We start from the raw sequence: 25,572 nt of genomic DNA on the forward strand, positions 1-25,572 counted from the left end.
CTAAAAGGGAGAAGGAACTGTCACGTAGGTAAGATTAAGAAAAACATGACTCTGCCTATCGCTGGAGGACACTGATGGCCAGGGTTAAAGTCCTGCTGCATTTTTTTTTTTTTTTTTTTCCTGCTGCATTTTTTAAAGAGCAGAGAAGGTAGCTTGACAGGGGTAATATTCTATTTCTATAAAGGAAAAGTGAAAGTATGAGTCACTCAGTCATGTCTCCTTGCAATCCCATGAACTGTAGCTGGCCAGGCTCCCCTGTCCATGGGATTTTCCAGGCAAGAATATTGGAGAGGGTTGAGGCTCTCACCAAAGATCCCGACCCACCACAGTACAGGCCATCAGAGCAGATATATTTTCACCAGGAGGAAAGTCTCAAACACAGCAATAACTATGTCACTGTCTTGCTTCAAATCCTTCCAGAAGGTCTGCAATGTCCACAGAATTAAAAAACAAACAAACAAAAAAACCCATGACTATGGAGTACAATTATGGCTCTTCATAACCTGTTAACCTACACACCACAAGAACGTGTGCTCTTCCCACACAGCGTATATTCTTGTCCAGAGCTCCCCAGGGTTCACACGTCAATGAAGTTTGCACACAAAGGATCAAGGAAAGTTTAAAGGGATTCCTCACTGAGGGCCCCTCCAAGCTTTTCACTTGTCGCCGTGCACCACCCAGCTCCCAGAACTTCCCACGAACACATCAGCGGACCAGCCACTTCAAACCCTGCCTCCTCTCTAAACGCCACCTCTTCTGTCCTCCTCCTGCACGTCGGGAAGGACACTGCTCTGTCCTCAGCGTCTACCCTCTTACTGCTCTGCCCCCCTCAGCTCCCGGGCACCTGGCTTCTGCCTCCGTCACACCACAGCCTGCAGTTCTCGAACGAGGCACCACTGTCCCCAGCGCCCCGCTCACACCTCACCCCCTCACCCTGGCTTAGCTCACTATTTCTTTTGAAAATTAAAAATACTGAAAGAGGGCCTTCCCCGGTGGTCCAGAATCCCCCTTACAATGCGGGGGGCGGGGGGGCCATGGGTTCGATCCCTGTTTGTGGAACTAAGATCCCAAAAGCCACAGAGCAACTACACCTGAATACTGCAACTACTGAGCTCACACACCATAACTAGAGAGTCTGCAATGAAAGATCCTATGTGACACAAGGAACCACCTTCATGCCGCAACTAAGGTCTGATACAGCCAAAAAAACTCACAAAACTACAGAAAGACAAAAACATACAATAAAAAAAACACTTATTCCTGTTAATCAGGACAACCACTACACTATCCTAATAATGCCATGTTTACTTCAAGTCTTTTTTTTTCCAAAGAACAAAATAAGACAATGAGGTGTCCATTGATTTCTAATGACAAAACGATCCCCCGCCTCCTCTCCCCAAAGACAAGCACCTCATAGCGCACCCCACATCCTTCAAGAGCCCACTTTCAGATTTTTACTCGCAGATGTACGCATTCACGAACAATAACGATTGTTATGTTTTACAAAACACTTAGCACAATGACATTGTACAATAGGTATAATTTACCAACTTTTTCACTCAATGAGATCTACCCACACTGACATTCAACTCAGTAAGATCTATGAATGTGGATTTCACTGATCTGTCCAAATGGATCCTCTTGCTTCTACTGAGACCTCCAGTTATTGAAACCAGGTCCTGTCTTTAAGTGCTCCGTGTGTGTTATCTTCGCTTCTCCCAACAACCCACTGAGAAGATACTCCCAATGCCCACAGCTGGGCCAAGTCTAAGGCTGTGCCTTCCACCACTGTTTGAAGGCGCCCTCTTGTCAACAGCCAACTGAGCACCTTCCACGCCAGCTGTTTAGTTTGTATCATATCTCTTAAGCCTTTGAGCCACCCAGGGTGCCAAGTACAAATAAACATCCTCATTTTAGAAGTGAAGAAACTCGGACTGGAGAAGGCGCTAGAGCTTTAGTGTGAACCACGACTATCCAGCCATCAGAGTCCAGGTTCTTAGCAACTGCGCTAAACGCCAGATTTACTTTAAAAAAAAAAAAAATCAAGAGTTGAAAATGAGAAAGATGGGCTGATGTGAGACAGCGAAAGACAGCCCAAGTCGGGAGTATCGGTAGACTGGGTAGGTGGTATCGGTCCGACGTCACTAGTACCTGATCACACAGCAGCAGAGCAGCCTGGGAGCAGGGCAGGATACTCACAGTCATGGACCTTATAGCAGTGCTTCTGCAAGCGCTTGACATCGCACTCTTCCAGCACCCCGTGAGTCATCAGCAGCTGGAGGAACCGCCGGTGGACATCAGTCATGACGCCCATTCTCCTCGTGCTGCCCTGCATGGATGGAAGAACTAAAAAGGAAGCAGAGGAAATCCAGTCACGTCCGAGCACACCAGAAATGATGCTCCATGCTGTGCTCCAATTTACAAGTTTGTTACAGTTTCTAGAATCAGGTTCATCACGCTGATTAGTACAAAGATGAAAAGGACACAAGTCAGGGATGGGGCACATTAGTACTGTGCAGTGGTAAGAAGCTTGAGCTTCCCTGGTGGTAAAGAACCTGCCTGCCAATGCAGGAGACGTGGATTCAATCCCTGCATTGGGAAGATCCCCTGGAGGAGGAAATGCAACCCACTCTAGTGTTTTTGGCTGGGAAATCCCATGGTCAGAGGAGCCTCACAGGCGACAGTCCATAGGGTCACAAAAGAGTCAGACACAACTTAGCAACTAAACAACAACAACTGGTGACAAGAATGGACTCTGGAAGCAGCCAGAATGCCGGGGTTCACAGGTTGCTCCACCATAGAGGTGTGTGAAATAGGGACATGGACCCTCCACGCACTTCAGTTTCTGACCTGTTAAGTGAGAATGACAGAAACATCCTCCTTAGAATTACTATGAGGATTAAACGAACAAAGAACACAACAGCCTGTGACAACTATACATGGAGTATAACCTTTAAAAATTGTGAATCACTGTGTTGTACCCCTGAAACTTAAAATATTGCATAACAAATATACCTCAATTTAAAAAAATACATATAGGAGCTTGGTGTTAAGAGTCTAAAAAAGTTAGCTATTTTTATTAGTAGACAATTCCGGGGTCTGAAAGTTGGCTCAACCTCCCACCAGGTCTATGGCCTGGGATAAATTTAGCTGTAGCCCCATTTCTCACTATAAAATTAGAATAATGTTCACTGCTTAGAGAGCTGCAAGGAAACCATAAGAGCTGGTTTCCCTCTCCTCTCCCAAACCACTGATAAAACAACTGTCATGTGCTAGGACTGCAGGGTGTTTTGAAAATCTCCCTGCTCTCTACTAAAACGTTATCTTTCCACAAACCACAAAGATCAGAGCTGATAAAAGAAGCCTTGATTTAAAAAAAAGAACAAAAACACAAGTCTGATCTAAAAGCCTGCTCCTGCCACAGAGAGGTGGCGCAGTGCGGGGGTAAGACCTGGGGTTTAGAACGAGACAGAGGGCTCTGAGACCAGTGCTTGCCAGACTTGCCTGATCTTAAGAATCACCCAACTCATGTATTATAAATGCAGATCTCCAGGTCTTTTCTGGAAGTTCTGACTGCAGAGGGGCTTGGAATCCTAAGGTTTTAACATCCACTTCCCGTGACGCCATGATCTTATCAGAAAGTCGCTATTACCTTAGGGAAATATAACACAGAATAGACACAGGTTTAGCTAATACGCTTAACCTCAGTCTTTTCATCTATAAAAAGATAATACTATCTTTAACACATACGATGCAGTTTAAATGAAATATGACTACCAAGGGTTTGCCAAGAACTAGCACCAGGAGATACGCAAAAAGGTTACTGTTCTTTCTAAAGGCATCATTGGCTGAGCCTCAGAACTAGGAAGATGCACTATCTCACGACCAGCCCCTCTGCCTGACTGCTAGCTATCCTCGAGTATATCTCACCAGCATCTCAATCTCAAACAATCCTAAACTGGACCCACCTTCGCCTTCCTCAACCCTTTTCCTCCCCACAGACCTCCTCCTTCTGGAATCACTGGTTCAGGTGTTACAGTCCACGCAGAGATACAGACACCACAGACCTGATCATCGAACTCTAATCCTCTCCTCTGGGGTTGACTTAGCTCCAGCCAGTACTCAAGTCCTGCCAAGTGTATTTCCTATCATTAGAATAGGATATCTTCATTCATTCATTCTATTTTTAGGTACTATGTGTGCATGCTCAGTTGCTCAGCCATGTCTGACTCTTTGCGACCCCATGGACGGTAGCATATCAGGCTCCTCTGTCCACAAGATCTCCCAGTTAAGATACTAGAGTGGGTTACCATTTCCTACTCCAGGGGATCTTTCCAACCAGGGATCGAACCCACGTCTCCTGCATTGACAGGTGGATTCTTTACCACTGAGCCACCTGGGAAGTCTGTTTTAGTACTGAGTACACCCTTAATTGTTAGTGGTTGTTCCAGGGACAAGAACAGAATATTCTGTGGACTTTTATCCTAGAAACTACAGAAACTCAGGTTCTCCAAATTAAGGGTCTTTAAATAGATGATGCAGCCAGGCTGTTAAATCAGATCAAAAGCTTGCCAAATTGAATAATGAATAAAACCTAGCTATATGACATAGGAGTTACTTCTAAAACATAAAAATACCAAAAAATTTACAGTAAAAGGATAGGAAAATACATACTCTGTGAACTAACCAAATATTAATATGACACAAAATAGACTTCAGGGCAGAAATTATTACTAGAGATAAAGATGGTACCCATAAAATGATACAAAGGTTCAGTTCCAAAGAAGCTCTAACCATTTTAAATGCTTAAGCACCTAATAACAGAGCCTCCAAACAGTTAAGGCAAAAATAATCAGGCCTACAAAAATAAACATATAAATCCATAACTACAGTGGAAGATTTTAACATAGCCCTCTCAATCACTGATAAAGTGAATAAAAAGAATCTGTAAGTTTACAGAGAAGACTTTTAAAATGCAGCAAAAAGCTTAATCCAATGGACATGCATAAAACACTGCACCCCACAGCAACAGAATACAGAATCTTTAAGCATACTCAGAATAATTTTGCAAACTGCCACACATGGGCCAGAAATCAAGTCTCAGCAAACTGTAAAGGACTGGCCTCATTCAGAATATGTTCTCTGACAGCAATGCAATACAGGTGGAAACCCGAAATGAAAAGTAGAAAAGCTGTTTAGAATTTAAGAAACATACTCCTAAATAAGCCATTATTAAAGGGGAATTATTAATGGAAATTAGAAAATATTTTGAACTTAAAGTAACAAAATATTACACACAGAAACTGGTGGAAGGAAACTAAAACAGAAGAAAGAAATTAATAGCCTTAAATTTTTATATATATTTGAGGGGGGAGGGCATGAAAATTAGTGAGTTAGACATCCATATCAAGAAGCTATAAAAATAATAACAGCAAATTAAATACAAAGAAAGTTAAAGAATGAAAAAAAGACCAGAAATTAATGAAATAGAAAATAAGTACATATCTGAAAAGGTCAACAGAACTAAAATTATTCTCTGAAAAAAATAATTAAGTGACAAACATCTGACAAGATTTTTCAGGAACAGAGAGAAAATTTACAAATAAATAACATTTGGAATGAAAAAGGGAAACCAAATGCAGACACAAATGTTTTAAAAAGATATTATGGACAAATTAAAATAATCTGAATTTTAAATATGTATAAAGTCATAGGAATTCATTCAAAACTAAAAATTATTTTAAAATGTAAACAATTTCATAACCATTATAGACATTTTATGGGAAATTTATCTTCCCACAAAGAAAACTTCAGGTCCCAATGGATTTATCAAGAAGTTCTACCAAGTATTCTAGAAACAAATAATTTCAAATGTTACACAGACTATCGCAGAGCCGGAAAAAGAGCAAGCTGTCCCCAAAGCATCTGATAAGGCTGACATAAGTTGGGCACGGAAACCTACCAAAGACGTCAAAAGAAAGTAAAATGAAAAGTTCAATATTTTTCGTGAACACAAATGCAGTAGGCCTAAGCAAAAACATTAACAAACTGAATCCAGCAACGCAAAAAGAATGATATGTTGTGATCAAGCAAGGGTTTAACACTGAAAGTCAATCAAATGGCATCTGTCAATAATATCTCAATAAAAATGGAGGGGTAAGGGGACAAAATCAATGTGAGCGACCTGGGTTGGGAAGATCCCCCAGAGAAGGAAATGGCAACCCATTCCAGTACTCCTGCCTGGGAAATTCAACAGAGAGAAAAGCCTGGAAGTATACAGTTCATGGGGTCACAAAAGAGCTGGACATGACCTAGCAACTAAACAACATCATCAACAATCACATTAATATAATAAAAGAGAAAAAGCACACAATCATCCTAATAGATGCAAAAAAATAGCTGATAAAATTCAACATCCATTCATATAAAAACTCTTTAGACTTGGCATAGAAGGAAACTTCCTTTACTAAATGACATCTACAAAGACCACAGCACACAGAAGACTTAAGGATGAAAAGTTAAAAGCAGTCACTTTAAAATTCAAATTGATCCAATGTAACTGAATCAAAACAATTCCAATCAAAATCCTAACAGGCTTGGGATGCATGACTGTGTGTGATTTGGCAAGATGGTTCTATCTATATGGAAAAATGTAAACATAAAACAGCAAAGACATTCCTGGAGGACTTGTCATAGCAGGTACCAAGACTTAATATACAGCTAGAGTAATGAATAAAGTGTGATAATAAAGTTGTGATAATAGCACAGAAATGGACAAACAAGGCCAATGGAATAGAACAGACAACTAAGGAATAGAAAAAGGTACATACATGGATACTTGGCATACTGCAGAAATGGAACTCCAGAGCAAAGCACTTTTCAATGAGAGGTGCCAAGACAGCCCATTATACATACATGAGCAAAATAAAAATAAAATTAGACCCTTATTTCACAATATCCACAGAAATCAATTCTTGAGGGTTAAGGTCATTAAGACAGGAACACTATAAAACTTTGAGACAACAACACAGGAGTTTATCTTTAGGACCCACAAGTAGGGAAGGACTTCTCTAAAAGATATTAAAAAAACAAACCATACAATAACACTGATAAATTGACTTTGTTAAAATTAAGAACTTTAAAAAAATAAATAAATAAATAAAATTAAGAACTTTGCTCACCAAAAACAGAAAGCAAGGGAGACAGACAGAAACAGAAGACAAGCTCAAACTGGAAGATATCTGGAACACATTTAAACCACAAAAGATCCATAATGAGATTTAAAAAAAAAAAAAAACTCTTACAAATCAGTAAGAGGAAGACAGCTGAAAGAGAAAAATGAACATGGAAAATTTTATGAAGAGAAGGCACAAGTGACTAATAAATTAAGGTAAGAAATGCTCAATCTCTCAACAGGCAAATGAGTGTTAAAACCATAGTGATTAATGTCTTATCCAGCACCAGATAGGCATACATTCTTAAGAATGGCTGAGGCTGAAACTTGCATCAACTGCTGGTAGAGTATAAGCCCTTATAATTACTTCAGATGCTTATTTGATAACACCAGCAAATCTGATATCCCCACAAATCCACTCTTAGGTATATGCCTTACAGAAACTTTCACATTTACCTCAGGAAGTACGTTTAAGGTAAAAGTAGCATGCTGTAACAGCAAAAATCTGGCAACAGTTTAAGTACCAGTCAACTCAAGAATATCTACATAAAGGCATTTATAAACATACCATGGAATTCAAAGCAGCAATGAAGTAGAGCTACTCATGGCAATATGGATACATCTCTTAAACATAACATTATGTGCAAAAATCAAGTCACACAAAATATATATTTGGATCTCATTTATATAAAATCCAAAAACTAGCAAAACCATATATTGTATTCATGAGCGATAATATTAAAAACTACAAAGAAGAACAAGGGAATGGTAACACAATATTCAAGGCAGTGGTTATCTTTGGGGAAGGAAGAAAAGAAATCAATGCAGGCTTTGAGAAAATGATAATGTCCTATTTCTTAACCTGGTGGTGGATGGTCATTGTACTTTTGTTCTTCAAACTTCTATCACATACTTTACAGTTGTGTGTTACTATCTTAAAAAAAGAAAATGATATAAGTATGTTAAGGAACAGCCAAAATTAATGCTAAGAAGGAAGAGGTACAGAACGGTATACAGTGCTATAATCTGGGGGAAAAGCAGGGCAGAAGTGAGGGTGAAAAATATATATAGGTTTGTTTGTGCATAGAAGTCAGTTGACTCTATGAAGGGGGCAGGGGTTAACCATGGATATGTATTACCTACCCAAATAATTTATAAATAGAAAAGTTTGTGAAATAAGAAAATCTCAAACATAACCATCTGTGCCACATGCCAGACACAGTGTAAATGCTTCATGTGCACAGTCTCATTTCATCCTTGTCAGAACCTTATAAAGAAAGCATGACTGATCCTATTTAACTGATGAGGAACCTGAGGCTGAGAGGGAAGAAGGCAACAGAATTAGTAATGGAGACAGGGAGTGACCATACAAAAGCAGGGTTAGGAACTGTGACACCCTCGGTTCAAATACTCAAGAAATATGAGAGAACAATAAAATTACCATCCAGGTCCCTTCTCTGCAATTCTCAAATCGAACACCTTCTCAAAACCAAATCTTTTAGGTTTGAAAACCTGATCTAACCTAAGGTGAGATTATTTAGGGTTGTTGTTTACCTCCTTGGTGTAAATATGCACATATTTAGCTGTGAAAAAAGTATCTGATTACAAGACACTGCTGAAGATATGACAGGACATACAATGTATGCACATTACCTTTGGAAAATTCTAGAAATTCGGGATTCTGAACACATCTAGCCTCAGGGCTTTGAAATAAGGAGCTGCGCACTTGTACAAACTAAAAAGTTCTGTACCCAAAATAGTGGGGAAGCACAGAGGCTGTCAAGACTGAAAGTGTGGTCAGTGGAAGGCCGTATTTTACTTATTCAGATTAGTCAATTTTGTATTTCGCTTTTACAGTTAATATTCTGATTTAAAGTATTTCTTCACCTAATATTACGACTTTAAAACGTCTGTGTGCGTGTAAGGGACTAGCTTCCAGCCTGCCTAGCTCTGCTGCCCCTCTCGGGGCCTCAGTTTCCCCACCAGGAACTGAGAAACCTCAGGCCCCCGGACCCCGGGGACACACTGTGGCACAGCACGGGACCGACCCCGGGGCCTGACCCGCACCTGCTTCCTGCCCCTCGCCTTTCGAGGCGGCCGCTTTCTGTTCCCTTCAGCCTCCCGCCGCAACGCGCGGATTACCCACCACAGCGCCCAAGCGTAGTCCACACAGACGACGACGAAGGCAGAAAAGAGGGTTCGGCCCCTCCTTCTAGGCGGGGCGAACGCGGATGTGGCGCTTCCATTGGTTGCCATCTCAGATCCATCCCTCCCATCGGGTGACGCACTTCCGTTCTGCAGCCCGCGCCGTTGCCATGGTGCCGCGGGATCTGTCGATAAAGTCTCGAGTTAGCGTGTCCTACGCGAGTCTCTGTACCTTGTGGGAAAGGGCTTCCTCTTCTCGTCCTCCGCCTCCCACCTCGCGGTGGCACCCCGCGGCCCAAGAAGAGGAAGAACAAGAGTGCTGTGCGCCCTACTCAGTAGGTTCGATTCCATGGGCACAACTTAATGCTCTGTCCTGAGGCAGTTTCCCCAACTGTAGAACTGATAGTGTTTGCCTCATGGTCAAGAACGTGGCCTCTGTTGTCAAATAACCTAATCTAGAATCCTGGCTTTGCCACGTACTGGTTGCCGGATCTTGGGCAAATTACTGGGCTGCACTGAGCCTCAGTTTCTTATTCTGTCAAGTGGGGATAATAATAGTATCAATGAAACTGTGTGTTTGTGAGGTTTAAAAGCGATAATGGCGCATGGAAGTGTTTAAATGTTAACTACTGTCTTACCTGGGGATTGTTGTGAGAGGTAAATGACGTTATTAACAGAGGTGAAAGGACTGTTTTTCATCTCCTGGGCACTCATATTTACAAATATTTGTATTCCTGTCCCTGGTCTGAGTGCTGGTCGTGCAGTCTAGCAGGGGCAACAGGTAACTAATTACAGACCAGTAGAAAGTCCAAGTGTCTATCCCTGTGATGATAGCTTCAAGTCCCTACTTGAGGGGTGTCCACTCCTGTGATCTTGGACAACTTCTCAGTTTCTCTGGACTTCAGTTCCCTCATCTACAGGGGGGAGGAAAGCAGTAGAGTATAGTGATTAAAAGTTTGAGCTTCAGAGCTGGGCCATCTGGATTTGAAACCTGCTTAAAATCTCTGAGACCCAGGGCAGAGTACTGAAGCTCTCTGCCTCAGTTTGCTCCTTCTATAAAACAGGATAATAATAGCACTTTGTTGATAGGGTTGTTGTGAAGACTGAACGAGTTAATACACACAAACCGAGCCAGTCCATCGCCGCCGTCGCCGCCGCCATGGCTCAATACAAGGGTGCCGCCAGCGAGGCGGGCCGCGCCATGCACCTCATGAAGAAACGGGAGAAGCAGCGCGAGCAGATGGAGCAGATGAAGCAGAGGATTGCTGAGGAGAACATAATGAAGTCCAACATTGACAAGAAGTTCTCTGCTCACTACGACGCCGTGGAGGCCGAGCTCAAGTCCAGCACTGTGGGTCTTGTGACCCTGAACGACATGAAGGCTAAGCAGGAGGCGCTGGTGAAGGAGCGGGAGAAGCAACTCGCCAAGAAGGAGCAGTCGAAGGAGCTGCAGCTGAAGCTGGAGAAGCTGCGAGAAAAGGAGCGCAAGAAGGAGGCCAAGCGGAAGATCTCCAGCTTGTCCTTCACCCTGGAGGAAGAAGAGGAGGCAGGCGAGGAGGAGGAGGAGGTGGCTGTGGACGAGGAGGAGCTGGAAAGGGAAGAGATCACCACAAAGAAGAGGAAAATGGGGAAGAACCCAGATGTGGACACAAGTTTCTTGCCTGACCGAGACCGGGAGGAGGAGGAGAATCGGCTCCGGGAGGAGCTACGGCAAGAGTGGGAAGCCAAGCAAGAGAAGATTAAGAGTGAGGAGATTGAGATCACCTTCAGCTACTGGGATGGCTCTGGGCACCGGCGCTCAGTCAAGATGAAGAAGGGCAACACGATGCAGCAGTTCCTGCAGAAGGCACTTGAGATCCTGCGCAAAGACTTCAGCGAACTCAGATCGGCAGGCGTCGAGCAGCTCATGTACATCAAGGAGGACTTAATCATACCTCACCACCACAGCTTCTACGACTTCATCGTCACCAAGGCTCGAGGGAAAAGTGGGCCCCTCTTCAGTTTTGACGTTCATGATGATGTGCGGCTGCTCAGTGACGCCACTGTGGAGAAGGATGAGTCGCATGCCGGCAAGGTGGTGCTGCGGAGCTGGTACGAGAAAAACAAGCACATCTTCCCCGCCAGCCGCTGGGAGCCCTACGACCCAGAGAAGAAGTGGGACAAGTACACGATCCGATGATGTGGCGGCAGTGTGGCCCCGGCTCCCTGCGGTCCCCTCCTCTGGTCCCCAGGACTCCGGGTGCCCGGCTCCCTCCCTGCTCTTAAGATGGGATCGGACCTGCTCAGCCCCTGCCCTGGCGCTGTTGTTTCTTGCCTCTTTCTTTCATGACACTTGGAGCACCCGATGTGTATTTTGTCTAAAAGCTTTTTTTGATCGAGCTAAAATTCACTTAAAATGAAATTCACCGTTGTGATCATGTCAAAGTACACCACACAGGGGTATTGCGTACATTCACGGTGTTGTGAATCACTCCTGAAAGAGACCCCATGTCCATTAGCAGCCAGCCCCTCACACCTATTAGTCTATTTCCTGTCTGTTTAGATTTGCTTCTTCTGGAAGTTTCTATAAACAAAATTATACAGTAAAAAAAAAAAAAATGCATGCAAACCACTTACAAGAATGTCTGGCACAGAGTAAGCCCTCAGTAAATGTGAACTTCCATTACTAATAGAGCATCCCTTATAAATCGCCTTGGGGCAGTCGAATAAGAAAAGAACAACCCTAATGAGACCATCCATGCTTTATTTACTCTGCAAAGTTTTTGGCAAAGTTTCAGCTCATCATCCATATTTAAAGTAGAAGCATTTCAGTTAAACCTCTGGGGTATCTGACAGCTCTTGAAAAATGGGGCAGTGTAGGGACAATCAGCCTGCACTTTCCCATGGCAGTGTTTGTTCAGAGCTTGGTAGAGACTACACCGCTTTGTAATGAGTCGTGTGTTTCCTGGTGTGTGGAGAAATAAAAACTGAGGACCAGGAGTAGAAAATGCTGGGGACATTTCAAGGTCAAAGGGCCAAGAAAGGAGGTAGAAAGAGATTCAAGACAATGGTGTCGGGGCAAATAGGTAGGAGAGAGTTTTGAGAAGTAGGGCATGGTCAATATCATCAGCATTCTGGAGAGATCAAAAAAGAAGTGACACTGATTTAGAATCAGAGGGCCAATAAGAGCCCATAGAGGGGGAGAAAGCTAGTTGGCCTCCAAGAGAAGTGGATGCACGGAAGCTAAAGTGGGGGTTGCTGACTACTTTTAGGAAAGATGGTTTAGGAAGAGGAGATGCAGGAGCAGAGGGAATAAAATAGAACAAAAACAGGGGAGACAGGACACAGGAGAGGATGGAGTCAAGGACATAGAGAGGATTACTTTTACCCTAGACAGGAAGAGAGACACTCTGAAACAGGAAGAAAGGAGGTGAAATGACTTGATGAAGACTCACCCCTGATATTTTCTATTTTCTCCAAAAACTAGCAAACTCATTCTGCTGAATAAAGGAGCTGGTGAAATGCGAGGGGACGTGAATGGAGTCAAAGGGTTTGCTGAAGGGAATGCAGAAGTGAAGTTTCAGCTAAGGTTGAAAAGATAAATGTGTACAGAGGACTGATCCTTCCTGCAGTCTCCCATCCCCATGTCAGGAGCCTCAGAACAGAAGCTCGGTGTGGATTCATCCTGGGGCGGGTCTTGGTTGGGCCTACACAAACTGACTGTAGAAGGCAAAGGAACTGGAGGGCATTGTGGGAGGGCCTGTGAAGTGATCCACGTGGTGGGCAGGCAGAGGGAGGGAAGAGGGAAAGGGCTGAGAAATTGACATGGAGGGTGCCATAACCAGAGGTCTCATGAGGCAGGCTGGGTTCAGGAGAAGCAAGTAGAGAGTAAGGATTAGAGTTGATAAGGGAGTGACCACCCCCCACTGGGTGACCTTCCTGCCTCAGTGTGACTCCACCCGCAGAAGACAGTCCATTTTCTAGTTGGCTCAATGAATATGTTAGGACCTTTGCAGTGCCAGACTTTGGACTGTCTGCTACAAGACAAGCATTTCTTTTGAAAGTTGACCTTCAAAGGTATGAGTCCCGTGTCCGTAAATATGTTGTACCAAAGGGACACGACTCAAGGTTTGGCTAACGAGGAAGCTGGGGACAAAATCACAGGCTGGGGCAGTAGGTCTTTAACCTGAGGACCATAGAAGCTATTGGAGAGGAAGTGATGAGGTCAGGTTTGTATTTTAGACAAAGAACGTTGGCACATCTGTTCTTTTCAGACATAGGTGAAACGTTTGACTATGCAGTGGCCACAAAGGAAGCCTCAATAAATTCCAAAGAATCTACAGACTGTATTCACAAACCACAACGAAGTAAAATTAAAAATCAACAACAAAAAGAGAGCCAAAAAGAAACCCATTCGATTCACAGAATATACCTTAAATTAGTAACTGAAGTTACTTCTGAGGAGGGAGCCAGGAAGACAAAATGATTTGGTTTTTATCATGTGCATCTATTACTTAAAATAAAATTGAAAATCATCAGCGTACATTTGAGTTTTATTTCTTAAGCTTATTTGTTTTATTTCTTATTATATATCTTTTTTACTTTAAAAGATTTTATAATACATCTTAAAAAGAACATACATTTGGAAGCGGAAAAATACACATGGCTTGAAAACCAATACAGAAATTAAAAAATATTTAGAAATAAATGACAATAAAAGCCTGAAATAAAACTTGTGAGGTCTAACTAGAACAATTAGAGGGGGTATTTATAGCCTTAAGGGTACTTATTACAAAGCAAGAAAACAAAATTTAAGTGTTCCGTTTAAGAGGTAGAAAAATAAAAACTGAAGAGACAATAAGAGGAAAGAAACTTTTAAAAAGCAAAGAAAGAAGAGTAAAATGAAAAAAGGAAATGAAGTTGACTATGGAAACCAAAAACTCGTGTTCTGTTAAAGACGAAATAGACAATCTCCTTGTAAGACTGATCAAGAAAATCACACACATAGGCAGTATTATAAATGGCAAAGGGGACAAACCAGACAGAGTAAAAATGTTAGAAAACATCAGAGTATACAATGAACAGCTTTATATCAATATATTTGAAAACCTAGATAAAAAGGGTAATTTTTGACAAAAATACAAATTACAAAACTTGGTCCAAAAAGAATAAAATTAGACCAACAATCATCAATGCAACTAAAAAAGTGGGATAGAAGATTGACTCCAACTGCCAAAATGCCTACACCGAGGTAATTTTACTGGAATGATACGTACACACACAAAAAATTGCGAAAAGCAGAAAACAAACAAGAACTGTACAATGCAAACTGCAGTGAAATGTGAACAGGATCAAGTAGTCTATCCAACACATTCCGTGAGGCTAGTCTAATCTTGATACCAAAATGAGAACAGCAGAATAAAAAAAAAATGTCAGTTCCATATATAATACAAATATAGATGCAAACACTGAGTCTTGCAGTGTATCTTCCAGAAGAGGAAATTCAAATGGCTGCAGAGTGTGTAGAAAGATATTCAACCTTACTATTACTTGGAAATAAAAGCAAAGAGATACCGATTTTCCCCCATTAAGAATGACAAAATGTTGCCAAGGGTGAGAGGAGACTGGTATTCCAGTACATATATGGTGGAGTTGTAAACATTACAGCTGCTCTGGAGAGCAGTTTGGTGTTACTGAAATTGAAAAAGCTCATCTAGCAACTCCACTTCCAGGAAATTAAGTGGAGAAAAACTCCCTTGTGCACTTGTAGAGGGCTGCTGCCACAGTGTTGGCAACAGAGGAAAAAATGAAAATATCTTTAACAGGGAAATGAAAATGCAAAATATTCATGTACAATAGGCAATCGTGTAACATTAAAAGGGATGGATTAACTCACAAGTATTTCCATGGATGAATCTCAGAAGCATAGAATGGAGTGAGGTTAAAAAAAAAAAAAAAAGCAAGATACAAAAATAATGCAGCAGAATTACCATTTATGCAAAATTGGCAAAAGGCATGATGGGAATAGTTTGTATTTCCAAGAGATACATATGTGCATGTAAAAATATTTTCTTTTGAAGGACTGGAAATATTGTCACAAACCTGAAACTAGAGGGCCTTTAGGAAGGTGGAAGGGGGTTTAGGATGGGGTAGAAAATAAAGAAATCTTGAAGTGTATCTATAATATGCTAACCTTAAAATAATAAAACCATATATGCATATAGTGTTTGTACAATATTCCAAACATTAACTTTAAAAAAGAAGATAAATGTGCCAAAATGTTAACAGTGGTTAACGCTGGATTGTGGAAAATGGATGACTGTCGTTTTGTTTCTCTTTCACTTTTCTATACTTTCCTTTAATTTCTCATAGGAAGAGTGAAAATAAGAAAAAGAACAAAAACCGTATTTTTAATTTTTAAAAATATATAGCAATCAATGCAGACTAGAAACTCTTTTCAAACCCTTTTCATCTTTTTGTGACAGTCCTCTTTAGCATCTATTATTCACATAATTTGGGGATTCATTACATTTGAAGTTTGATGCAGTGGAGGTCATGGGTATGAGTTGGTGAAGCAGAAAGGCAAAGTGGCCTCTACTCATACCTTATCTTATAAGGATGGAGACAGGCCCCAAAGGTCAACTTTTATTTTATTTTATTTTTGTCTGTGCTGCAGCATGCGGGATCTTAGTTCCCTGACCAGGGATTGAACCCTTGCCCCCTGCAGTGGAAGCCCAGAGTCCTTCCAAATCGCCAGATCACCAGGAAATTCCTATTTTTTCCCCCTCAAGGGTCAACTTTTAAAACAATCCCTGTTTAGAGTCTGAGGAGGACTCAGACAATGGATTGGGAAAGATTTACACACTGCTGGAGGCAGTGTAGGCTGTTCAGTCTTTGTAAAGGGCATCTTGGCTGTACTCACCACCAATCTAGACATACCATGCTCTTTGACCTCATAAGTCCACTTCTGGAAATCTATCTGAGAACACAATCAGAGACGCACACAAAAGTTAATGTACAAAGTGCATCATAGCCTTAATTACATCAGAGGAAAATGGCAACAAGTTAAATGTCTCCCTAAAGTTCTAAAGGAGAATGACTGGCATCAATTAAAATTCTGCAGAACGTTTATAGCCTAAAAATCATGCTTTCAAAGAATACTTGAGGTCGGGGAATAACCATAAAGAAGAATATTTTAAGAGTGTAAGAGAGAGAAAGCTGGAAAACAAGAAGATATACTAAAATATTATCAGTGGATATCCCTCATTAGAGGGATTATGAGGAGGGCATGGCAACCCACTCCAGGATTCTTGTCTGGAGAATCCCCTTGGACAGAGGAACCTGGCAGGCCGCAGTCCACAGAGTCGCAAAGAGTCAGATACAACTGAGTGACTAAGCATAGAGTGATTAAAGGTAAACTTTTTCTTGTCACTTTCTTATATTTTCCAACTTTTTTCCAAAAGCCTATCTTGTTTTCTATTCATGAGGAATGTTATTTTTGTAAATAAGTTGATTCTATGTGATCATAAAGATTTTGGATATAATGGAACAGACACTATAAAAATTGGGATATAGTTACAACCATGTTTATCCAATGTCATCTGAGAATTGTTATGTAGAAGGGAATTTTCCATGTAACTGGATTATCCCTTTAAGCACTGATTATTTTAAGATTTTTCTATATTTTCTATTAATATTAATTAATTTCTATATTCTGTATTCTATATTAACAACTCTAAAATACTTATCTGCTGTCTTAATCTAACAGTGATTTTTCTTGATGAGTACAGGGAAGACTTCGAGGAAAATTACTACTTCTAGGCCTTTTTGCTTTTGCATAAAATACCCCAAGTTTTTAATTGTAGCATCACCTTTTTACAGTATTTCTATCTCCCTCCCTCTGTCAAGCTACCAGCAGTCCTAATTTCTTCTTGTAATTGTCTTCTTTCATGTCTCCTCATCTGAGCAAATCAATGGTCAGTTTTGTTAGAAAAATGGCAAAAAAGTAATAATAAAGCTAAATATTAGTAAAGTAGTCACATTTAGAATTTGCTACACCTATTTTCACTTCTCAGACCTCTGTTTTGCCTGCGTCTGTGCTCCTCTTTTCTAAGGAGTGAAGTTACCAGAGGAGTGAATTTCAGATAAGATGCAAGGTCATAGTGATTTCCTAACTGACTTAAAAAGAAAACGTATTAAAGGTTGAATTCAGGGCAAGCTGACAAAAACTCCAAATTCAGTGTGGTCTCAAGCAGGCCTTTTAAGAGCTCTTGAATTGCAATGACTGTTCTCATCGCATCAGAAGCATTCTGCATTCATTCTCCTAAGGGTGATCCGTGGACTAGCGGTATTCAGTATCATGGGAGCTTGTGGGACATCTCAGGATGCATCTGAGGCCCTCCCCTGACCTGTTGGAGCAGAATCTGCATATTAACAAGATCCCCAAGTGAATTACAAGCAGGTCAAAGTTTCAGCAGGACTGAGTTAGAACAACACATTTAAATTTATTCATGTGTCCCATGGTCCATGCTCCTAAAGCTTATTCAAATAAAAGCAGTTTCTCTCTCTTCTTTTTCTTTCTCATTGGGAGCAGGTTGTAAATCATTTTCACTTTACATGTATTTCTTTTAAAATGAAGAAAAATGGAGAATTCCATCGTCTCCATGTTTTTTACTCACAGGTTCGGCAGCTTACGAGGGCACTTTTTTTCCCTCTTATTTGAAAATTATCAATTCCTTTGGGAACGATAGACACAGAGCTCCAAATTGCTGCTTCTCTCTTGGTCTACAAAATATTAAACATCAAAGTTGGGATGGGGTGGGATGGGGAGATGAAAAACAAAATAATCAACATACAGTGTCATGAATTAAGAGCTTAGTGAATATAAATTTTGTTCCGGTGGTTCTAAAGTATTTTATTCTTTGGCATTTAACAAATTTTTTAAAATTATGACAATCATAATATGATTGAAAGCATACATATGTATATATTGCCACCATTATAATAAAAATAGAGATATAATCATATTTTTAAATCTAATTAAAACTCATGTGAAAATAGATATGGAAACCAAGATTGAAAAGAATATATCTAGTTGACTCATCAAACTTCTCATTTTCATTCAACTTTTGACTTCATCCTAACAAATAATTATTGAGAGTCTTATAAATGTACAGCAATGTGGTAGGATGCAAAAATTAAATCTTAGCTGTCCTTAGCCCAGCTGCTTATATATAAATATAGCTGATTAAAAAGATAAGATAGATCCACATCCATGCATGTGTGCTCAGTCGTGTCTGACTCTTTCCAACCTCATGGACTGCAGCTCGCCAGGCTCTTCTGTCCATGGAATTTTCCAGACAAGAATACTGGAGTGGGTTGCCATTTCCTCCTCCAGGAGATCTTCCCAAATCGGGCATCGAACCCTCATCTCCTGCATCTCCTGCATTGGCAGGAAGAATCTTTACTGCTAAGCCACCTGGGAAGCCCAGATGCACATTAGTAAGTGTACTCAGAGAAGAAACTGCCAAGTACTGTAGAGTTTATCAGTTAAGATATTTTAGGTGTAATAAACTGACTCTGGGAATTTAAGTAAAAAAATTATTGAAAGGATATTGGGTGTATATTATTCAGGATAGGCTAGGCTATGGTGCTGTAACAAACATACCCCTAATCATTATTTCTAGGTCATGCTATAGTCCTTGTGGGTCTGCAGAAGTTCTGCTTTTCACCAACTGGGGACCCAGATGAACGGAGGCTCCACAATCCTGTAGCCACAACACCTGAAACGTGTAGCCTCCTTGGTGACCACGCAGGGATCTCTAGACACTGGAGATTTGCACAGGGGTTTTTTCACTGCCTCAGCCTGAAAGTGACACGTGTCGTTTCTTCTCCATTGTCATCGGTAAGAACTAGTCATGTGGTCTGCCCTAACTGCAGGGGACTGGAAATTGTAAGGGGAAAATGGACTCATTGGTGATCTTACTGTCTCTGCTTCAGGTGGGTTCAGAGACTCAAAAGAAAGAGCTGAAGAATCACCTCTTGCACTGAACGGTCATGAGAGCAGCTTGGGGGACCCGGCTGGCAGGAGCTGTGAGGATGCGGTCAAGCTGCCATTCCTTTGCAGTTTCACGTCACCTATCTCAGGATTTGTACCGGAGGGAGAGAGCAGCTGATTGGCCCAGTCAGGTTTTGTGTCCCACCCAAGACAGAGGTAAGTGGACGACGTGATCGACAGCTCCCCCCAAAAGAAGGAGAAATCATCAATCCAAACAAAATTGGTCCGCTGTTACCATGGAAAGGGAGGGCGAAGGCAGGTGGGCAAAAACACACCCCTGCTCCAGAGCTGATCCAAATACCCACGTGTTCAGGATTGACATTATCGAGAAGGCTTTTATAGAAGAGGTGACATTCAAACTGAGTCATAAGGATGGGATAAGTGTGATGAGGAGGAAAGCTAATCTAGGCAAAGTGTATGATGCAGAAGAAAACCACCACCTGTACGAAAGAGGAGACTAGTTGAGTTTGACCAGAAGAAATGGTTTCCAGGCACCTTTTCACCCCAGCAATCCCGGTTTGTCTTTGCTTCACGGGGTATCAGCTCAAGGGACACAAGGGAGTGGGGGCTGGCTCAACCTCCATCAAGAGTTGGGGGACTTGGTCTGTGCTGGCCAAGATTCTGTTCTCCTCCTTGTGGCCTCTCCTGGGGTTCACTTACACTTCCTTGCGCGTGGTGGTCTCCAGGTGATTAGATCGCTTATCTGATGGCTTAGGGCTCCTGAGGAGGCCCTAAGTGGAATCTGCTGCATCATCCTGACCCAGAGTGACATAGCATCAGGCCCTCTGCAATCGAAGAGTTAAAGTATTTGACAAGACCTGTGCAGATTCAGAGTGGGAAGGAGCTGCACAAGCTTGTGCATTGTGGATCATGGGAGATGGGCTCTACTGGGGGCCGTCTTTGGACACCAGGTACCATGGAGGATGTACCTACTCTTGGGCTTCTTACTCCCAGCCTCCAGCAGGAGGTATGTGGTAAGAAGTGAGAAGTGGGTAGTGTTGCAAAAAAGGTAATTAGAGAGCTAGGTTGTCTAGGCACCAAATGTCAGCCAAAAGATTTGACACTTCTGTTTTTCATTTTTTTCCCCCTATTTTTTGACTGCACAGCATGCAAGATCTTAGTTCCCCGACCAGGAGTCAAACCTGGGCCCCCTGCAGTGGAAGTGCAGTATCTTAATCACTTGACCTCCAGGGAAGTCCCCAGAATTTAAACTTCTAAAATATAAATGAGGGAATTCCCTGGTGGTCCAGTGGTTAGGACTCCACGCTTTCACTGCTGCGTGTCTGGGTTCAGTCTCTGATTGAGGAACTAAGATCCCATAAGCTATGTGGTGTGGCCAAAAATTAATAAAGAAATAAAATGATAAAATATAAATGAAAATGATAATACTGGTGGGGGTGGGGGAACAGAGGTTTTCCTTTTCATGAGCTTCTTTCCAGATCTCCCCTGTATGTTTTATTCACCAAAACTGAATCACATCACTACCTGCTTGGTGCAAAGGAGCCTAAGATAGTGAAATCTGTCAAAGAGGATAAGAGCTGCTGTTTCTGGCTTCAGTCAACCATGATTCATTCTCTGAGCATGAGCCGTGGCAGCCTAAATGAAGTGGGAGGGGAGAAGGAGTACAATGGTGGTGAGTAGGCTAAATACAGGAGCTGCCAACAGCAACAAAAAGCAGTGTGTTGTTTTAGTTCTGCTGATAGGGAGTTAGGGCTTGGACTAGGGCAGAAGCAGCAGGGAGAAGGAAATAGGGCAAATGTGAAAACGAATCGAGGCGTGGAGTGGGCAGACCATGGTGGCTCGTGGCTGTCTTTCATAAGAGAGCAGGGAAAAGAGAGAGAAAGACAAGGGGAAGTCGAAGATGGCGACATGGTTTCCAGCTTGCCTCATTGGATGGTGACACCACGAACTGAGGCTGAGAATACAGAAGGAGAAGTCAAGTCCGAGAAAGATGATGAGCTTGGCTTTCGGAAGTTGGAGTTCAAGAGACAATGAGGGGGAACTGTATATAAAGAGTGGGTCGTGAAACGCCACAACTTGGGAGAACAGGCAGGGCTAGATGTAGAGACTGAAATTATAGTCAAAACCAAGCTATCAAATTATGTCTGTACAAACTCCAAAAGAAGGCACATCTGAGCACTCATAGAGGTGTCTTCTGGTAAGAAGGATTGGGCAGGTGGGGTGCAGGGGAGTAGATCCAAGTAAAAAACATTCACTGACCTTACATCCTTTTGTGTCGTCAGAGTTTTGACAATAGACATCTATCCAATAAAAGAAATGTAAGTTTGTAAATAGAGACTTCCCTGGTGGCTCAGACGGTAAAGTGTCTATCTACAATGCAGGAGACCTGGGTTCGATCCCTGGGTTGGGAAGATCTCCTGGAGAAGGAAATGGCAACCCCACTCCAGTATTCTTGCCTGGGAAATCCCCTGGACAGAGGAGCCTGGCGGGGCTACAGTCCGTGGGGTCGCAAAGAGTTGGACACGACTTAGCAAGTACACACCAATAACCTGGAATCTTGTAAATCCATGCAGGAAAGGAAGAATGGGAGTTTGCAGAGGTGGAGGAGACTGGGTGGGGCCTGGGGTGGGGGGAAAGGCCTTTGTGTTGAAGCTGCCGCTGTTGACTCTAGAAAGTTCTACAAGTGTGGAGATGAAATACGGTCGCGTACACAGAACTGTGGTGACATAAGGAGGGAACACAGCGGCTCAAGAAAGCATGAGGGGCAGAGAAATGATATTTCTTAGCTACGGGAGGTCAATCACAGCCTTCAAGTGTATTATCCCATCCCTCTTCACACCTGTGGGACCCCCCCGCACCAAGCGTAAGTGCTAGGCGAACCTGTACGAGGTGCACGCCAGTTATTCCTGTCACATCCTGCATTACCATGGGACCGGTAGTTGTTGTGGTAAAAGTACGTTGTGCATTTGTCTTTCCCACGAAATTTTTTCTAGCCACAAAATTAACCAGAAACAAGAGAAGCATAACCCCTGCCTCCCTCTCCCCCTTTTCTCAGCAACAGAGAGACAAGAGTCTGTGATACAAGAGAATGAATAACATGCCAAAACTAAGTTAGAAATACCATCGAAACAAAGTGAGGATAGGTATGGGTTTCTTCGCCAGCCTACAGCAGGCTGACCCTCGTGTTGCAATTTCCATTACGGAGTGCTGCGGATTAAAGGAACAGGGCTGTGTGATCAGATGGAGGGCAAACTAAGCCCCAGGGGTTTGGATTGTTCACTCACGAGTTATTCCTCCCTGCCTTTTGTGTTTTCTTTGGCCGTGCGTTCACCTGCTCTCTGATGAGTACACTGCAGAACTGCCCATGAGGCCAACACGTGCATTAGTGGAACAAGAAACATTACCTATCTGTGACCTCCATTGGCAGCCAGCTCTTGTGTTAATATGAGTCTGGCCAAGGGAGGGGATGCTGGAGAGCGATGCTCAGTGAAAGCCCTTACCAGGGCCCCAGGAGCCCAGGATTTCCAGCCTGACACTGCCACTTTCTTTTAATAGTAACTGAGCATAAATTTCTACAATAACGTATTCAATGGAATGGCTTTCCAGGTGGCACTAGGGGTAAAAAAAAAAACAACCCGCCTGCCAATGCAGGAGACACAAGAGATGTGGGCTCAGTCCCTGGGTTGGGAAGATCCCCCTGGAGGAGGGCATGGCAATCCACTCCAGTATTCTTGCCTGGAGAATCCCATGGATGGAGGAGCCTTGCAGACTATAGTCCATAGGGTTGCAAAGAGTTGGATACAACTGAAACAGCTTAGGACGCACATATTCAATGGAATACTTTCAGCTGCTAATACCAGAATCCCCAACTCAAAGTAACCCTCATAATAAGGAATTTCAAATCCACCTTAGCAGTGTTCTAAGATAGGGAGTTCCTAGATTGGGGCAGCAATTCAACAGTGTCATAAAGCTCCCTGACCCTTGCATCTTTCTGCTCTGAAATTTTCAGCATGTTGACTTTTGATTTTATCTCTGCCCTCATTGTCACAGCATGGCTGCCACAGCGCCAAGCATCACTTCTCTCTCTTTAATAGTGTCCAAGGTCTCTACTTTCAGTCTTTTTATCAGAGAGGAAAATCTTTCCCAGAAGCCTCTTGCATACTTTTATTCAAGTCCTGTTGTTCAAAATTGGGGCACATTTTCATGTCCCAGCTGCAAGCAAGGCTAGGAAGGTGAGTACTTTGCATTTTCAGTTTCTAGAGCAGAAAAAAAAGGAGCTGAGAATGACTGTTGGGTAGGCAGCCAAACATCCACAACAAGTAACAATAATGAGACTAACAAGTAATAGTAACTAATATTAATTAAGTTACTGGTATAAGACAGGCACTCTTCTAAGGAATTAATATGTTTTACCTTTGTTCATCCAAACCAAACTACTATGAGACTGGTCTCATTTTAGAGAGGCTGGGAGAGGTTTCAAAAATTTGCCTTGGTTACACCATTAGAAAGACCCCTCTCGGGGTTTTGGAGACCAAGTTCAGCAAAACATGTCTTGATCGCAGAAGACTCACAGTTCAGGGGAAGATCCAAGCCAGAAAGTAAATCATTGCAATATGGTGAGATAGGTGTTGATAGATGCATAATAGGGTGTGAGTTAGTAAGAAACCGTCTGGCCTCAGCATCCCTTGCCCTCTCCCCTAGGCAAGCAAGACCACCCTGTGTTTCCAGTGAAAGCTTCCAGGGAGGAAAGGATCAGAGAGAAGAGCTTAGAGGAGATGAGCAGAAGCAGCCAGTTCCCCAACTGGGAAAAGGGAGATGAGAACATTTGGGGATCATCAGACAGTACTGTGCAGACTCAAGGTGCCCAGGGAGGTGACAGGATCCCAGATGGCATGACGATGTGATGCGATGAGGGGACGCTTCACTCAGCCACTGCCAGACACTCTTGCCCCCTGCTGGGGGCGGACCTGGGAGGACACCCACTTTCCAGGGTCTGGCAGAATTGGACAATAGCCTCTCGGTGGTACCTAGAGGCCTCTGCATAATTGTCTGCACTGCAAACGTGCCTCCACCCTCTGTCTCACCCTGGAGGCTGAAAGAGTCTACAGCAGCTACTTAGAGTGATTTATTGTGTCTGGGGCATGAGCTCTTAGGACCAGACTTAATTTTACTGCGGAACAACAAATTCCTGCCTTGTGTCGTACCTGCAAAGAGAGAGCCAGCCTGACTTTACAACTGCATGCACAGATAGATGGAAATGCTAAAAAAGGAATCGCTGTCTCTGCCATGGAAGAAGGGATCCAGGAATATCTCCACAGATGAAGCACAGGAGAAGCAGGGTACTGAAGGATGAACAGGGGTTCGCTAGGCGGGAACAACAGGGCTTCCCTGGGGGCTCAGATGGTAAAGCATCTGCCTGCAATGCAGGAGACCCAGGTTCGATCCCTGGGTCAGGAAGATCCTCTGGAGAAGGAAGCAACCCACTCTAGTACTCTTGCCTGGAAAATTCCATGGACAGAGGAGCCTGGTAGGCTACAGTCCATGGAATCACAAAGAGCCATACATGACTGAGCAAGGGGACAAGAGAGGAAAAAGATCCAGGTAAAGTCAAAGAGGTATGAAAGACATTGCTCCTCCTCGGAACTGTCAATGTTCTGAGCATCGGGCAAATGGAATTGAAGTCAGGTGATGACTCTGGTGAAGAAGACATCGGGATTTTACCTTTTTTTTTTTTAACTTTTTATTTTGTATTGGAGTATAGCCAATTAACAATGTTGTGGTAGTTTCAGGCAGACAGCAAAGGAACTCAGCCATACATATACATGTATCCATTCTCCCCCAAACTCACCTTCTATCCAGGCTGCCACATCACATTGGGCAAAGTTCCCTGTGCTATACAGTAGGTCCTTGTTGGTTATCCATTTTACTTATTTCATTTTTTGTTGTCCTGGGTCTTCCTTGGTGCTCATGGGCTTTCTCTAGTTGCTGTGATCGGGGGCTACTGTCTCGTTGCCGTGCATGGATATCTCATTGTGGTGGTGTCTCTTTTTGCAGAACATGGGCTCTCTAGGGACATGGGCTTCAGTAGTTGCAGCATGCAGGCTCAGTAGTTGTGGCACACAGGCTTAATTGCTCCTTGGCATGTGGAATATTCCTGGACCAGGGATCAAACCCATGCCCCCTGCATTGGCAGGTGGATTCTTATCCACTGTACCACCAGGGAAGTCCTGATTATCCATTATAAATATAGCAGTGT

The 25,572-nt window shown here is 42.7% G+C and overlaps 2 protein-coding genes across 4 annotated transcripts in view; one reads left to right on the plus strand and one right to left on the minus strand.

Annotated features, from left to right (window-relative positions):
• Positions 1-9,459, minus strand: part of NSMCE1 (NSE1 homolog, SMC5-SMC6 complex component) — a 35,441-nt gene extending 25,982 nt beyond the window's left edge. Inside the window, exons 1-2 of one of the 3 annotated variants that reach the window (XM_043455437.1) lie at positions 9,321-9,459; positions 2,200-2,346 (exon numbers count right to left, since the gene is read on the minus strand). In XM_043455437.1, coding sequence (XP_043311372.1) covers positions 2,200-2,346; positions 9,321-9,450 — 277 coding nt within the window. In that variant the 5' untranslated portion in view covers positions 9,451-9,459. Of the gene's footprint in view, positions 1-2,199; positions 2,347-3,504; positions 3,524-9,241 lie in introns of those variants that run through there. The other 2 variants (XM_043455438.1, XM_043455439.1) reach the window with 2 other exon arrangements.
• A 37-nt stretch (positions 9,460-9,496) lies between these two features.
• On the plus strand, positions 9,497-13,828 carry LOC122433028 (protein FAM50A). The gene is made up of 2 exons (XM_043455435.1): positions 9,497-9,654; positions 10,409-13,828. Exon 2 carries the CDS (start codon positions 10,479-10,481, stop codon positions 11,496-11,498), a length of 1,020 nt encoding a protein of 339 aa, XP_043311370.1. The 5' UTR covers positions 9,497-9,654; positions 10,409-10,478; the 3' UTR covers positions 11,499-13,828.
• The last annotated feature ends 11,744 nt before the right edge of the window (positions 13,829-25,572 follow it).

This window comes from Cervus canadensis, chromosome 32 (assembly GCF_019320065.1).
Source record: "Cervus canadensis isolate Bull #8, Minnesota chromosome 32, ASM1932006v1, whole genome shotgun sequence".
NCBI lineage: Eukaryota > Metazoa > Chordata > Mammalia > Artiodactyla > Cervidae > Cervus > Cervus canadensis.